Here is a 13,493-nt window from a genome sequence, read left to right as displayed (position 1 = left end):
TATTTAGCTCAGTTTTCCTCTGCCTGCACTCAAGCCTAAATAAAGAGAAGTTCTTTAGTTTATTCTGGCCACTGCACGTGTTTGGGTCCATCTGCTGCTACTCTTCCTGGTATACCATCAAAGAGTGTTACAAAACATTCAGTGACCAACTTATACCACTATTCATTTCTTCATTTAATTATACACTTGAACATGGTGAACTCCCACCATCCTGGAAGAAAGCTGTGATATCAGTGATTAGTCATCAGTGATTTCTTCTTGGTTTAGAGAGAAATAGCAATACTTAACTTAGATTTTAAGCTGTACACCTTGATTATTACACAAAGATATGAACACTTTATGAATGAAATCATGGATGGAGATCAGACTGGCTTTATTAAGGGATGCCAAACCCAAGATGACACAAGGAGAATTTGATGCTAAAAAGACTGTAAATGTGACAGACATTCACTTGATATTACTAAGTCAGACTGCTGAAGCCTCATATAAGCTTCAGGTCAACTTTTAAATGACTGTGTGGGCACACTGTGGATTTTGTCCCTCATCATCACTTACATTGAAAGCACATTTGAAAAAGATCTTTTAATAGCCAGTATGAACAGGAGGAATGATTACAGTGAGGAAAAACTTGTTCAATGTTAATATGGAACTGTGAACCCATCCTTTAAGGTCATTTTGTTGCTCTGTGTGGTATGTACTTCATTGACAGACTCTGGTCCAAATGGGACTTTGAGATTAAATAGAGCCACTTGTAATGTTTAGCTGAAAAGCACAAGTGGATCATTAACGATGGCTCATTCCCATCCAAGTGTCCAAGAACAATAACCTACTGTTGAATCCTCATGCAAAACCTAAATGGGATCCAGCCATAATTAATTATATTAATTGGACGTGAGCTTTTCCTGCTTTGAAAAGTGCCAAAATGTCCTCTGTGAAAAAGGACAAATAGCACAAACTGAACTTGTCATACAGATACAAGAAGTAGTCATTGTACAGTAGCCCAAGATGTGCCTTCATTCAGGAGGCAAACAAAAAACAAACCTGTGATTAGGGGCCCTTTAGCTTTGGGATCAGTCATAATCTCTCTCATTTATGTATGGGGGTGGGGAATGACAGACTGCATCAGGTTTAAGGTAATTATCACTGTTCGGCTTTTTTGCGGAATCATACAACTTCCTTGTGGCCCAGTAGCAAATGTCCTGAGGCATCTTTGTTCTGACACGTTCAAAATAAAGATTTTTAGGTCTTTGCACTGATCCCTTTGACTCCCCAAAAGGAAATATTAAAGCTCCTGCATCCACACAGTTTTTTCACTTATTCTGACTGATTATACCCCAAATTGTCAGGAAGATGTCAGTTAAGCATAGCCTACGTAAACACTGTCCTAAATCACCTGTGTGGGTTTTTACTATGTGTGTGGCTCAGTGGCTCCTCTGGCCATTAAGACGCCTGTTTGGTAATGCATCCATGTCCTGGCCCTTCATCTCACGCCTCCATCAGACTAAAACTATCATGTTGCCTCCACCCATCCAACAGATTTTATTATCTTAGGTGTAATGATCACCAAAGCCTCACAGGGTCGCTATAGTGCAACATTACTCATGGTTGTGCCTGATGTGCAGTCATTTGTACATCTATTAGACAGGGTATGCAAAAATACAAAATACATCTGTGGATAAAAAAAGTTGCAAAAGCAGAAGAAAGCTGTAATCTTCTTTGCAGGTTATTGTAATTACATTGCAGAACTCCATTTACCCATCCAATAGTAGACTATGATGATGCATAACTAGACTAGTGTTGAAGTGTAAGTCTGTTCTGGGTCATGTGGTGAGATGGGTCATTCCAGAATCGGAGGACAATTTAGGCATTGATATTAGTGCAAAAATGACCATTTATTTTAGTATTTTCTATTTTGACTTTAAGAAAAGCAGGTCGTAAACCATCAAACAATTTGATTCGTCCAGCTTTTTTTTTTTTTGTTGCATTTTTTTTAAACTAATTTCTTCTTCTTACTTCTTTTTACATATTGGCTCAAATACATCATGCATACAACTATTCAAACTATTAAAAGGACAATAGGTTGAACCATTGTGAGCTGAGAAAATAATTTAAGATTATTATGATGAAGATTAGGCCTATATGGGAACAGGGTTGGAGTAACAGTGTTGAAGGGACACATTGCTTTTGATTGTAGATAATGACATGTGACGGTGTGAATAAATGAATAAATACTTACATACTTAATACATTACACATTCAAATTTTATTTTATTAATGATAATATATTGTCTTTTTTTTGAAAGAGATACAGTAGAACCCTGTTACTGTAATTAGAGTAACAGGGTTGCAAATCAATGCTAGTGTTCAAGCTTTTTCTCAAGAGTAGATACTAGCTGTGTGGGCTGCTATGGTGGCTGGTCAAGGGCACATTTAGCTATATACATTTTTTTTTTAAACTTTGAATTTCATTTGTCTTATTCTGATAATATGAGTAACAGGGTTGTGTTGGTTTGAGTGACACACTCAATTAAGGCTGAAAATGTGAAAAATAGAAGATAGGACTCAACTATTAACTACCCATGGTGTTACCACATGGCTTGATGATGTCAAAGAGTCACTTAGCCCCCTTTTGGGAGGCTAAAAAGGCTTTGGTAACAGGGTTGCGGGCACGTTGAGGGACACAACTTCAGAGCGTAATTACTATTATTTAAAATATGTTTATGATTTAACATTTACAAGAGCCTATATTAACAAAATCATACCACAAAAAGTAGATTTAAAACTTGTTTTAACTGTTATATTTGATATGTAAGTTTGTCATCAGGTGGGAGGGACAAGAGAAAAAAGCCATATATAGGGGGTGCTAGAGAGCTATTTGGTATTTTAAATAATATTTTGGAACCACTTTTACCTCAATTATATTTACATTTAGTCTCAAGACAACTATAACTTACACCACAAGTGCATCTTTTAGTATTTTGTGCATGGATTATTTGAAATTCCAATGGGTGGGACCGAAAATACCAATAATGTCCCAGATATTTTTCACTCACTCTATTTTAATATTGTCTTGTCTCTTAAATAGGCATGTGGTATTTCTCTGTTCTTTTTTTTTTGCAGAAAAGCATAACAAGTTGTTATTGTAAGTAGTCTTTTCAGAGAAAATGCTACTGACTCTTATCAGTACTTCCTTCCTTCTTTTTTTCTTTTTCTTTTTACCTCACCACTCATAGTTTGTGTTGTCGGCTGTGTTGTAGGTAATCCGTTATTTTTTTCCTGCTATTAGTATAAAGATTTACAGATTATGGTCTGAATCTATATACTCCTAACAATATCCTATTGATCCACTTTGTGGTGCATTACATCTGCAATATAATGCAGCATTTAAGTTGTTTTATCATTTATATTCACATGCCATCTTACATCTCTCTATGCGTTTTGAACATCTGGATGAATGTTTTCCAGATGTGTAGGCTTATTGTGGTTTAAAATGTTTTGCATTAACACGTTTTCCTTCATGTAAAGGATTATTTTTCATGTTCAGTAAGCAGCTCCACCATGAGTGAGACATTTCAACAGAACAGTAAACATGTGGGCAGGGGGAGGGCTGGATTTCACACGAAACGAAACTTTTTTCATTCTGCAGTGAGTTAACGGAGAGCACAGAAAAGGTAAGACAGGTTCATTCATGTGTCTTAAATAGGATCATTTGTAGTATTTTAATGGTATTTAAGTTTGTAGAGGGCTACCATAATAATGCTTATGGGAGGATTATTTTATTTCAGCTCGATATTTAAAAAAACAAAACTTCACTTCACTTTTTTTATTGCATTGATAGCAGGTGATACACTAGCTTAAAGTAGGACAAATAAGGATGCAGTGAGAGTCGTGTCTTACTTTAGAGCAGACAGTGGTCAACCACCTTATAACCACATACAACATTAACTACATAGTAACATGCTGCATTTAAGTCTTTTACACTATATAGCTAAAAATACATTTGATTAATTGTTTGTTTCAGCTATATTTTAGAGAGAAGTTCTCATAGTTGAAGTTACCTCTTCCTCTTATCACAGCCATGTGTATAATGTGCGTTTCATTTCCTCCTTATACACACATTTGTTTTCCCTAACTCATAAAACATGTTCAACTAAAGCTATGTGGTATAGGGACGTTAGCTAATGGACCTAAAATGCTGAATCCCTTCATTTTTTAGTAAGATATTCTAGACCTGAAAAGCCTGTTAAGAACAAAAGGACTAAAATGCTTGATTTAAATGTGTCATTTTAAAGTTGAGCATAGCCAGTCAGTAAATAGTTTAGCGCTTAAATTTGTGCAGCTACACCCACGCACTATGATTTTGTGATTTCTATGAGATAACATAACAATATAAGGAACTCCACAGGGCTTAAATTGTAGTAATATGTCAGCAAATACATTATATATGAAACATTGATCTTGAAAATTTGTATTTGAATCAGTGAACCATCACACATAATGAATGATGGGTGCTGTAATTAAAGACATAAATTAAAGTTCAAAGATGGAGTTGGACAATTCTTTGTGAATCATAAAGTGGACTTATTAATGTGTTTTGAGTTAGATGTTAACAGTGTTATCTGTATGATATACTAGATATGCATATCAACTATTAACTTTTTATGTAACTTGCTGTGAAGTTTGTGGTCATCATGTATTAGGAATGGGCTGTGTTGATAAAATCCTCCATCACATGCTATAATAAAACATCATTTGCTGACTACCTATAATACCTGCTGCTCCTCTCTCTCCTCCACCTTGTTGCCTTACTGCTCCTCTCTCTCCTTCACCTTGTTGCCCTGCTGCTGCTGCTCCTCTCTCTCCTTCACCTTGTTGCCCTGCTGCTCCTCTCTCTCCTCCACCTTGTTGCCCTGCTGCTCCTCTCTCTCCTCCACCTTGTTGCCCTGCTGCTCCTCTCTCTCCTTCACCTTGTTGCCCTGCTGCTGCTGCTGCTGCTGCTCCTCTCTCTCCTCCACCTTGTTGCCTTACTGCTCCTCTCTCTCCTTCACCTTGTTGCCCTGCTGCTGCTGCTCCTCTCTCTCCTTCACCTTGTTGCCCTGCTGCTCCTCTCTCTCCTCCAACTTGTTGCCCTGCTGCTGCTGCTCCTCTCTCTCCTCCACCTTGTTGCCCTGCTGCTGCTGCTCCTCTCTCTCCTTCACCTTGTTGCCCTGCTGCTGCTGCTCCTCTCTCTCCTCCACCTTGTTGCCCTGCTGCTCCTCTCTCTCCTCCACCTTGTTGCCCTGCTGCTCCTCTCTCTCCTTCACCTTGTTGCCCTGCTGCTGCTGCTGCTGCTGCTCCTCTCTCTCCTCCACCTTGTTGCCTTACTGCTCCTCTCTCTCCTTCACCTTGTTGCCCTGCTGCTGCTGCTCCTCTCTCTCCTTCACCTTGTTGCCCTGCTGCTCCTCTCTCTCCTCCAACTTGTTGCCCTGCTGCTGCTGCTCCTCTCTCTCCTCCACCTTGTTGCCCTGCTGCTGCTGCTCCTCTCTCTCCTTCACCTTGTTGCCCTGCTGCTGCTGCTCCTCTCTCTCCTCCACCTTGTTGCCCTGCTGCTCCTCTCTCTCCTTCACCTTGTTGCCTTACTGCTCCTCTCTCTCCTCCACCTTGTTGCCCTGCTGCTCCTCTCTCTCCTCCACCTTGTTGCCCTGCTGCTCCTCTCTCTCCTTCACCTTGTTGCCCTGCTGCTGCTGCTGCTGCTGCTGCTCCTCTTCTCTCTCCTCCACCTTGTTGCCTTACTGCTCCTCTCTCTCCTTCATCTTGTTGCCCTGCTGCTGCTGCTCCTCTCTCTCCTTCACCTCATCATATATACCGTATATCTTGTCCATATACTTATATAGCCAGAATTGTATGAATTTTTAAAATATTTTTTTATTTATCTATCAGTTGGCATTGGTCCCAAAAATCCAGTATTGGTCAGGCTTTAGTATGAAGCAGTCCCCTGTCCTCCTTATCAGTTTCTCAACTTTTGTTTTGTATCCTCCAGACATGGCCTACCAGCAACCAACCCAAGTGGTGATGCAGACTACCAACTACCAATACACATCGGCATGGAGCACTGGCCTTTGCGACTGCTGTAGCGATATGAGCACCTGTGAGTCGATCCAAAAAACACTCGCACCCACAGTGTGAAACAAAATGTTTCCACTCAGACTGAAAAAAACAGATGTGTAAGAGGAGGGAGGACACATGCTGAACATGAGGAGTGTAAAACTGTCAGACTATTGGTTTACAACAAAAGCATAATATAAAATAGTTAAATTGAGATATTATGACCACCACTAGAAACCTTTCCCTGGGTAGATAAATGTTGAGGGAATAATCTCATCATGAGGCCTGTTTAGTAACTGCTCTGGAACTTTCAAATATATCACATGATCATCATCAGATGCTCCAAAATGTCCTTTAGGGACTTTTCATCTATCTCTTGTCTGGATCAGCCCCAGACCAGCCCAATAACACCAAGGGACAAGGACACAAACATACAAACAAATAGAAATAAAAGTATGACATCTCAGAGCCACGTCTGCTTCTGGAGGAAAGCCGCTCCACTGCCACTTGGTGATTTTATCAACAAGAAAAGCATCTGAACATCTGTGGTTAAAACATCTGTACTGATCTGTTAATGAGTGTGGGTGATTCTTACAGTGTCTGTTATCCACAGCTGTGTATACTGTAGGACTGATATGTTGATAAATGCAATTATGCACAGCCACTCACTGTTCAATAAATCAGCTGGTGACACCAGGCTGCTACAATATATCCACACACACCTCTACACTCATCAGACTGGTTAGTTATAACTTTCTTTTCAGAAAAACTCATGTTTTATTCTTGAAACACATTGCTTGACAAATGCGCCGTTATAATAGCAATTCACCAAAGTGACAGTGCTCCTGGCTTTTAAAGGGAATGGGAGATTACACTCATGCCCCAAATGTCTGTCACTCACTGACTGACTGAGTGATGAAGTTATGTCATTGGTCAGCCAGCCCAGTGCTGTAGTTTCTCAATTGTCTGTTGCTCGTTCAAAATGGATTGGCACCAACAGTTTAAATGATGCACTCAGGGTGGGTTTACAGTGGAGCCCCTGAGTGCTGCCCCTGAAATAAGTTTTAAAACGCTCAAATACTGACTGAAGCGTCTCATACAGAGGCTCTGACACTGACAGAACATATTTTAGATAATTAGATTAGTTTATGAGTGGAGAGTATTGCTCTGACAGCTACTTTTATAATGTTTTCATTACTCAAACATAGCATAACCATGTCATGTGATATTCTACTTCTGTACACTTTAACAACAAATATTACTGGGACCACTATAGAAAGTCGCAGACGTATTCATGTATATATATATATATATATATATATATATATATATATATATATATATATATATATATATATATGTTAGGTTCAAATGACCAAACTACTGACATAGGACTCTCAGACGATCAATCATCAAAGGTTTTATTAAATCTTGCAAGAGGAGCATACATCAATCACTCAAGGTATCTCTGTAAAATGCTCAAAGGTGTAGTCTCTTTGTGTTACATTTATAGCTGATGGTCAAGCCACACAGGCTTGTGGATGTGGGTGTTGGTCGTTGGGTCATCCATCACAGGAGGGAGAGGTGACTTCTGATCCCTTATCCAGTTCCCCTTGCATGTGTCAATAGTTTCGCATGTATAAAAGAAGCAGTTTATTTGTACAACAACATCACGTCATCACCACAAAAGGGTTATATTTGTTTAGCATTATATTAGAAAAGGATAAGTATGTATATATGTTCTTATATATATATATATACATATGAATATTTTGTACATTTTTAAGTAAAATACATCATTCTGGTGCACTCTGAGAGCAACATTAAGAGCTTATATCTAGAATTAGTTTTGTGGTTTAATTTAACTATTGCTTGAACGGTAAAGAGGTCACAACCACAAAGCACAGGAAAGATCAAAAAAGACTAATGTCCATATTTCAGCTGTGAAACAAAGAAAGCAGAAGTGATTATCTAAGTTCATTACTTATGAAAATATAAAAATACTGTTTCAGTAAATATGTTTTTCTACAAATAACAAAACTAACTGTTCACCAGTTTTCATACTGTCAGCCAGGGGCCATTCTAGGATCAGACCCTTAGGGGGGCTCAGCTCCTAATAAGAATTTGACATACAATGCCCTGCAAGTGTTCAAACCCCCTGCTAAATTACAAATTTGACTGGATAACGTAAATTGCAACAAGAAAATATTAATACAAAGTTGAGTGGTTTGAACACTTGCAGGGCATTGTATGTCTCAGAGGAGAGATGCAGATAACAGCATCCTGTTTCACCCTTGCTGACCTGATGAAATTTTACAGTTTTCACAGGATAGCTCGTGCTCCTCATGACCAGTAAATTAACATTTGTGAAAAACAGGAACTTCTTCTTTCAGCTGAGTTCAAACAGAAGGGTCAGTCTCACTTCTGCTGTATTCTGGTAAATTATCATTGTGAAATTTGTGGCCGTTGATGACAAGAAAGCACAGGTGAGAGAGATAGATGTGAACACTTTTGACTGGTGCTGTAGCTTAATGTTATGTCCTAACAATAAAGTCATTTTGTATCTTATTTTTGTTTCTTGTGTCTCTTCTGCCCTCAAGGTTGCTGCGCTCTTTTTTGTTTCCCCTGCATGCAGTGTCAGACGGCCAATGATAACGGCTGGTGCTGCTGCCTGCCGCTCCTGGACGTCTGCTGTGTGGTGTCCTGCCTTCTCCGCTCCTCCATTAGAGAGAAACATGGCATCCATGTAAGACTTGCTTGAGGAGGGGGAGAGGGTATATATGGTGGAAGTAGGCACATGTTTTAAATGTCAGCTAGAGCCGAGTCAAAACATTTAATTTACAGATAAATAATGATTTTCACATAAATGAGCCAATATTGAGTCTTAAAGTGCCAATACAGATATTTGGATATGTGCCTTTTATCAGTAAATATGTGTTCATTTGTTTAAAATATCTACATAGCCAAAATTCAGTAATGTAAGATATTAGGCTGATGATTTAATAAGACTTTCTTCCCCATCTGTGCTCAAAGTGATTCTGAAAGCAGATGTGCTGCACTTAGTTGACTCATCTTGTAGTGCATGGTCATACTTTGCTATAAAAAAAATGATCATGAATATAATATTAAGAAAAATGAATATATGTTTGTAAATATATTTGCTTTTCAGTCCATTGTGTAGCTTGTAGGCAGCAAACATGCATAAAAGCCTGTAAAGAGGCAGGAGTGGGTGCTGTCAGGTTGGGTCACATTTCACCACACAAAAAAGAATTGGCGACATTTACATTAACAAAGCTTTATGTTAGAATTTTCAAACATATCAATAAGGAATAAATCAGCAATGAATTGTATTAAAAACTGCTTAAATGCAGTTAGTCACAGCTGACAGCTCACTGTTGTGGGTTGTCATAGTAACATATGTTTCCAGTGATCGTCAGAGCAGAAGTGACAGAATCTGAGCCAACTGACAAAACCACTAATTTGACGACTTCACAGACCGGTTTGATCTGTTCATAGGAAGACTGACACCTATCTTTACTCATGCTCTACAAGAGAAGACAAGTCAGAGTCAGATCTACCTCTTCTTTTTTTTTGTTTCAATTTCCTTGTAAGCTACATCTTGAATATGAATTAACTGAGGAATATAATACGTAGTTAAAACCAATAAGCATCTGTGTAAATATAGGCTATGAAAGATATATCGGAGGTTTGGTGGCCATCATAAAACGATGGTCATATTTTTAAAGAGTCAGATCCATCAAGGTGTTTGAGGCTCATAAAACTATTTAAGCTGATCACAACATGAGTCATATACCAATTTCTGGATTCCTGGATTCCTGGATTCCTGAAACTCTGGGAAGCCATATGCAAAAAAAGTGGTGATGCTAGTCAAATAAGGAACACAATGTGGATCGCTGTTAACAACTTCAGAGCATTAAAACATTCCTATAGTTACGAAAAAACAAGAAAGGGAATATAGTTTAACATGAACAAACAAGTCTCAATTTACCCAATATTTCACAGGCTTGTCATGAAACCCTCTTAAATAACAGCTGACATGCATTATCTGTCCTCACCATGATGAGAGTTAGTTAAGCAGTTCATTCTTCACTCTCTCAAACACAGACACTGATGTCAACACAGGAAGGTGTGTAACAGTACGCTCACACTATTGCTTTACAATCAACACAGCGCGCTATTTGCTTCAACTCAGTATAGAAGTTTTACTGAAAATGTATCTATCAAAGTAGAAAATGTGTTGCTTACTCCACCTTAAGACATAAAATGTGTAAAAATATGTGTTTTCATTTTCATAGCTCTCATAAAACTAAGTTGCAGATTTTAACTGAATATATTTGGGTTTTTGGCTTGTTTGTTGTTCTAAACAAGACATCTGATAGCATCAACCTGGGCTCTGGGAATTTTTTTATATGCCAATTCAAATGGGGGGACGAGGAAATTTAGATTTATTCAAATACCCTCTAAATGTGCTTCATTATTGTCACGGCAGCTGAGATGGTATGTGCTGGGAAAAGCAGGTGTAATGTGAGATTTGACGGGTGTTGTAAACCACAACTTCTCAATTTGTTTTGTGTGTTTTCAACTGTCACTTATTCAAACCTTCTTCTGACACTTGTTCTCCCTTCCTTCCTGCAGGGAGGCTGCTGCGATGACTGCTGTGAGTTACTTTGGTGCTACCCGTGCGTGTGGTGTCAGATGAATCGAGAGCAGAAGATCAGGGCCAGACAGCCGGCCATGGCATCAGTGGTCACCACGCAGGTCATTAGGGCCTAGGACACAACTATGCTGGTCACGGGCGTCGAAGTGGGAAGAGAAATTGGAATGGTGTACCAGGGCCCCAAGCAGGGGGGGGGGGCTTTTGATTAAATATATCAGTAAATATATATGCTATTTGTAACTATTGCAGCAGCCTACTCATTTTTAAACATGCTTAGCAGTTATTATTGATGATATTGAGCCTGCTGCTGGTAGTCCGTTTAGAACATTTAGAATACAGAATAGAATAGAAAGTCTGTGTCATTGTACAAAGCACAACGAAATTGAGATGCCGTCTTTAAAGTGCAGAAACAAAAATAAATAAATAATTACCATTATTTAACGCAGTTTAGTGCATTTATGGCTTTAGCGTAAAAACTGTTTTGTGCGTACCCTCCATGTCCTGTAGCGTTTGCCTGAGGGCAGCAGCTCAAAGAGCGAGTATCCTGGGTGAGATGGGTCCCTGCAAAATACGTGTTTTGTTAATTATGGATTGTGAATACTGGCTACTTTTATACATCATTTCATGTTCTAACAGTTATGTTACTGTACTTTGATTCTGGCTAATAAAATGCTGTTTCAACAAGCTCCTGTCATAGTATGATTCATTAACTGGGTGAAAAGATGAACAACCTATATACATGTATGATATCATATCGATAAAACAATAACCAATGATATGTGTAAGATACAGTATATTAAATCTTTGGATGTTTTTTTAATGACACAAGAAGCCAAAACAGCATCGACCATTTTAGCCTTTTTACTAGTTGTGGATCATACTGCTTGCAGTTTCTCACTTCTGTCTTTTCTCATGAAGTGAAAGTTGGGGGGAAAAAAACTCAGTATCCAATACGTGGAATATAAAAGTTAGCAACTCTCCTTAAGTGAGTCATGCATTGGTTGGACAACTGCGTTCACGCCACAGGCAAGAAACAATATTGTCATTTGAGCTATTCAATCAAACTATTCAAGTATGCTCTTCTATATGTGTAACATGCCAGCTGTATGTTTTCAGTGACGTACATCATTTATATTTCACTGCTAATAAGGTGTGTTGACATGTAGTTGATGTACATTAACATTATTTAATAAATTTATTTATTTTGATCCACACATACTAAAAAGTTAAAGAACGTGAGGTCAGCTAGTTAAATTAAAGACTAACGTTTTTGGCTCAACCACAAAAATCCCACTTTTTTTGGTATGTGAAAGCTAACAACAGGAAAACTGTTATAGACAAAACATTAAAAAGTCCTTGTAAAAAGATGGAATCGGTTATTTATAGTTGAAAAATAGCCAAAAATCTTAGTTATAAAAGAAACTTGGAATTCAACATGTTGATGTGCAAATTTTCTAAATAACTTGAGACAACTAACTCAACTCTAAACTCTAAAGCAGCCAATTAATGCCCCCAAATAATGGGTCATGGGTTATAAAACTGCAAGAATGTTTAATATTGTCATCAAGGGCAACATGAGACAAAATCCAAAAAGAGGAACAGCGATCACAAGTTGAAACAAAACCCAGATATTGCGGAATAACCAATAGTTTAACATTGTGCAGACATGCTCCTTGATGATCCACCTTTTTGTAGAAATGTGAACAGTGTTTATTTATTATCTCAACATGCACAAATGTAAATGTACAGTCTGCTGTCAGCTCTTCACTGTAAGACGATGAAGTTGGAATAAAGCCATGACCAATCCCATGTCCTCTTCCTTTTAGCCTACTGTACATACACTGCTCAAAAAAATAAAGGGAACACTTAAACAACACAATGTAACTCCAAGTCAATCACACTTCTGTGAAATCAAACTGTCCACTTAGGAAGCAACACTGATTGACAATCAATTTCACATGCTGTTGTGCAAATGGAATAGACAACAGGTGGAAATTATAGGCAATTAGCAATATAATTTATAATAACCCTAACCCTAACCCCCAATAAAGGAGTGGTTCTGCAGGTGGTGACTACAGACCACTTCTCAGTTCCTATGCTTTCTGTCTGATGTTTTGGTCACTTTTGAATGCTGGCGGTGCTTTCACTCTAGTGGTAGCATGAGACGGAGTCTACAACCCACACAAGTGGCTCATGTAGTGCAGCTCATCCAGGATGGCACATCAATACGAGCTGTGGCAAGAAGGTTTGCTGTGTCTGTCAGTGTAGTGTCCAGAGCATGGAGGCGCTACCAGGAGACAGGCCAGTACAGGAGGCCGTAGGAGGGCGACAACCCAGCAGCAGGACCACTACCTCCGCCTTTGTGCAAGGAGGAACAGGAAGAGCACTGCCAGAGCCCTGCAAAATGACCTCCAGCAGGCCACAAATGTGCATGTGTCTGCTTAAACGGTCAGAAACAGACTCCATGAGGGTGGTATGAGGGCCCGACGTCCACAGGTGGGGGTTGTGCTTACAGCCCAACACTGTGCAGGACGTTTGGCATTTACCAGAGAACACCAAGATTGGCAAATTCGCCATTGGTGCCCTGTGCTCTTCACAGATGAAAGCAGGTTCACACTGAGCACATGTGACAGAGTCTGGAGACGCCGTGGAGAACGTTCTGCTGCCTGCAACATCCTCCAGCATGACCGGTTTGGCAGTGGGTCAGTAATGGTGTGGGGTGGCATTTCTT

General features: G+C 39.1%; 2 protein-coding genes across 2 annotated transcripts in view; one reads left to right on the top strand and one right to left on the bottom strand.

Annotated features, from left to right (window-relative positions):
- Positions 1 to 13,493, bottom strand: part of acap1 (ArfGAP with coiled-coil, ankyrin repeat and PH domains 1) — a 479,281-nt gene that overhangs the window by 162,473 nt on the left and 303,315 nt on the right. The window lies entirely within an intron of this gene.
- ponzr1 (plac8 onzin related protein 1) lies at positions 3,618 to 11,446 on the top strand. The gene is made up of 4 exons (XM_062445125.1): positions 3,618 to 3,671; positions 6,020 to 6,127; positions 8,685 to 8,830; positions 10,741 to 11,446. Exons 2-4 carry the CDS (start codon positions 6,022 to 6,024, stop codon positions 10,876 to 10,878), a joined length of 390 nt encoding a protein of 129 aa, XP_062301109.1. The 5' UTR covers positions 3,618 to 3,671; positions 6,020 to 6,021; the 3' UTR covers positions 10,879 to 11,446.

The sequence above is a fragment of the Scomber scombrus genome, chromosome 23 (genome assembly GCF_963691925.1).
Source record: "Scomber scombrus chromosome 23, fScoSco1.1, whole genome shotgun sequence".
In the NCBI taxonomy this organism is placed as follows: Eukaryota; Metazoa; Chordata; class Actinopteri; order Scombriformes; family Scombridae; genus Scomber; species Scomber scombrus.
Note: the sequence above shows the minus strand (reverse complement) of the source record. Positions and strands in the feature narration are given on the sequence as shown.

What these genes read in the sequence shown, in the direction of transcription:
- ponzr1 (XM_062445125.1), top strand. Translation starts at nt 6,022, where the DNA reads ATGGCCTACCAGCAACCAACCCAAGTGGTGATGCAGACTACCAACTAC. An exon ending in CTGTAGCGATATGAGCACCT is followed by an intron (nt 6,128 to 8,684) that starts GTGAGTCGATCC and finishes TCTGCCCTCAAG; the next exon opens with GTTGCTGCGCTCTTTTTTGT. An exon ending in GAGAGAAACATGGCATCCAT is followed by an intron (nt 8,831 to 10,740) that starts GTAAGACTTGCT and finishes TCCTTCCTGCAG; the next exon opens with GGAGGCTGCTGCGATGACTG.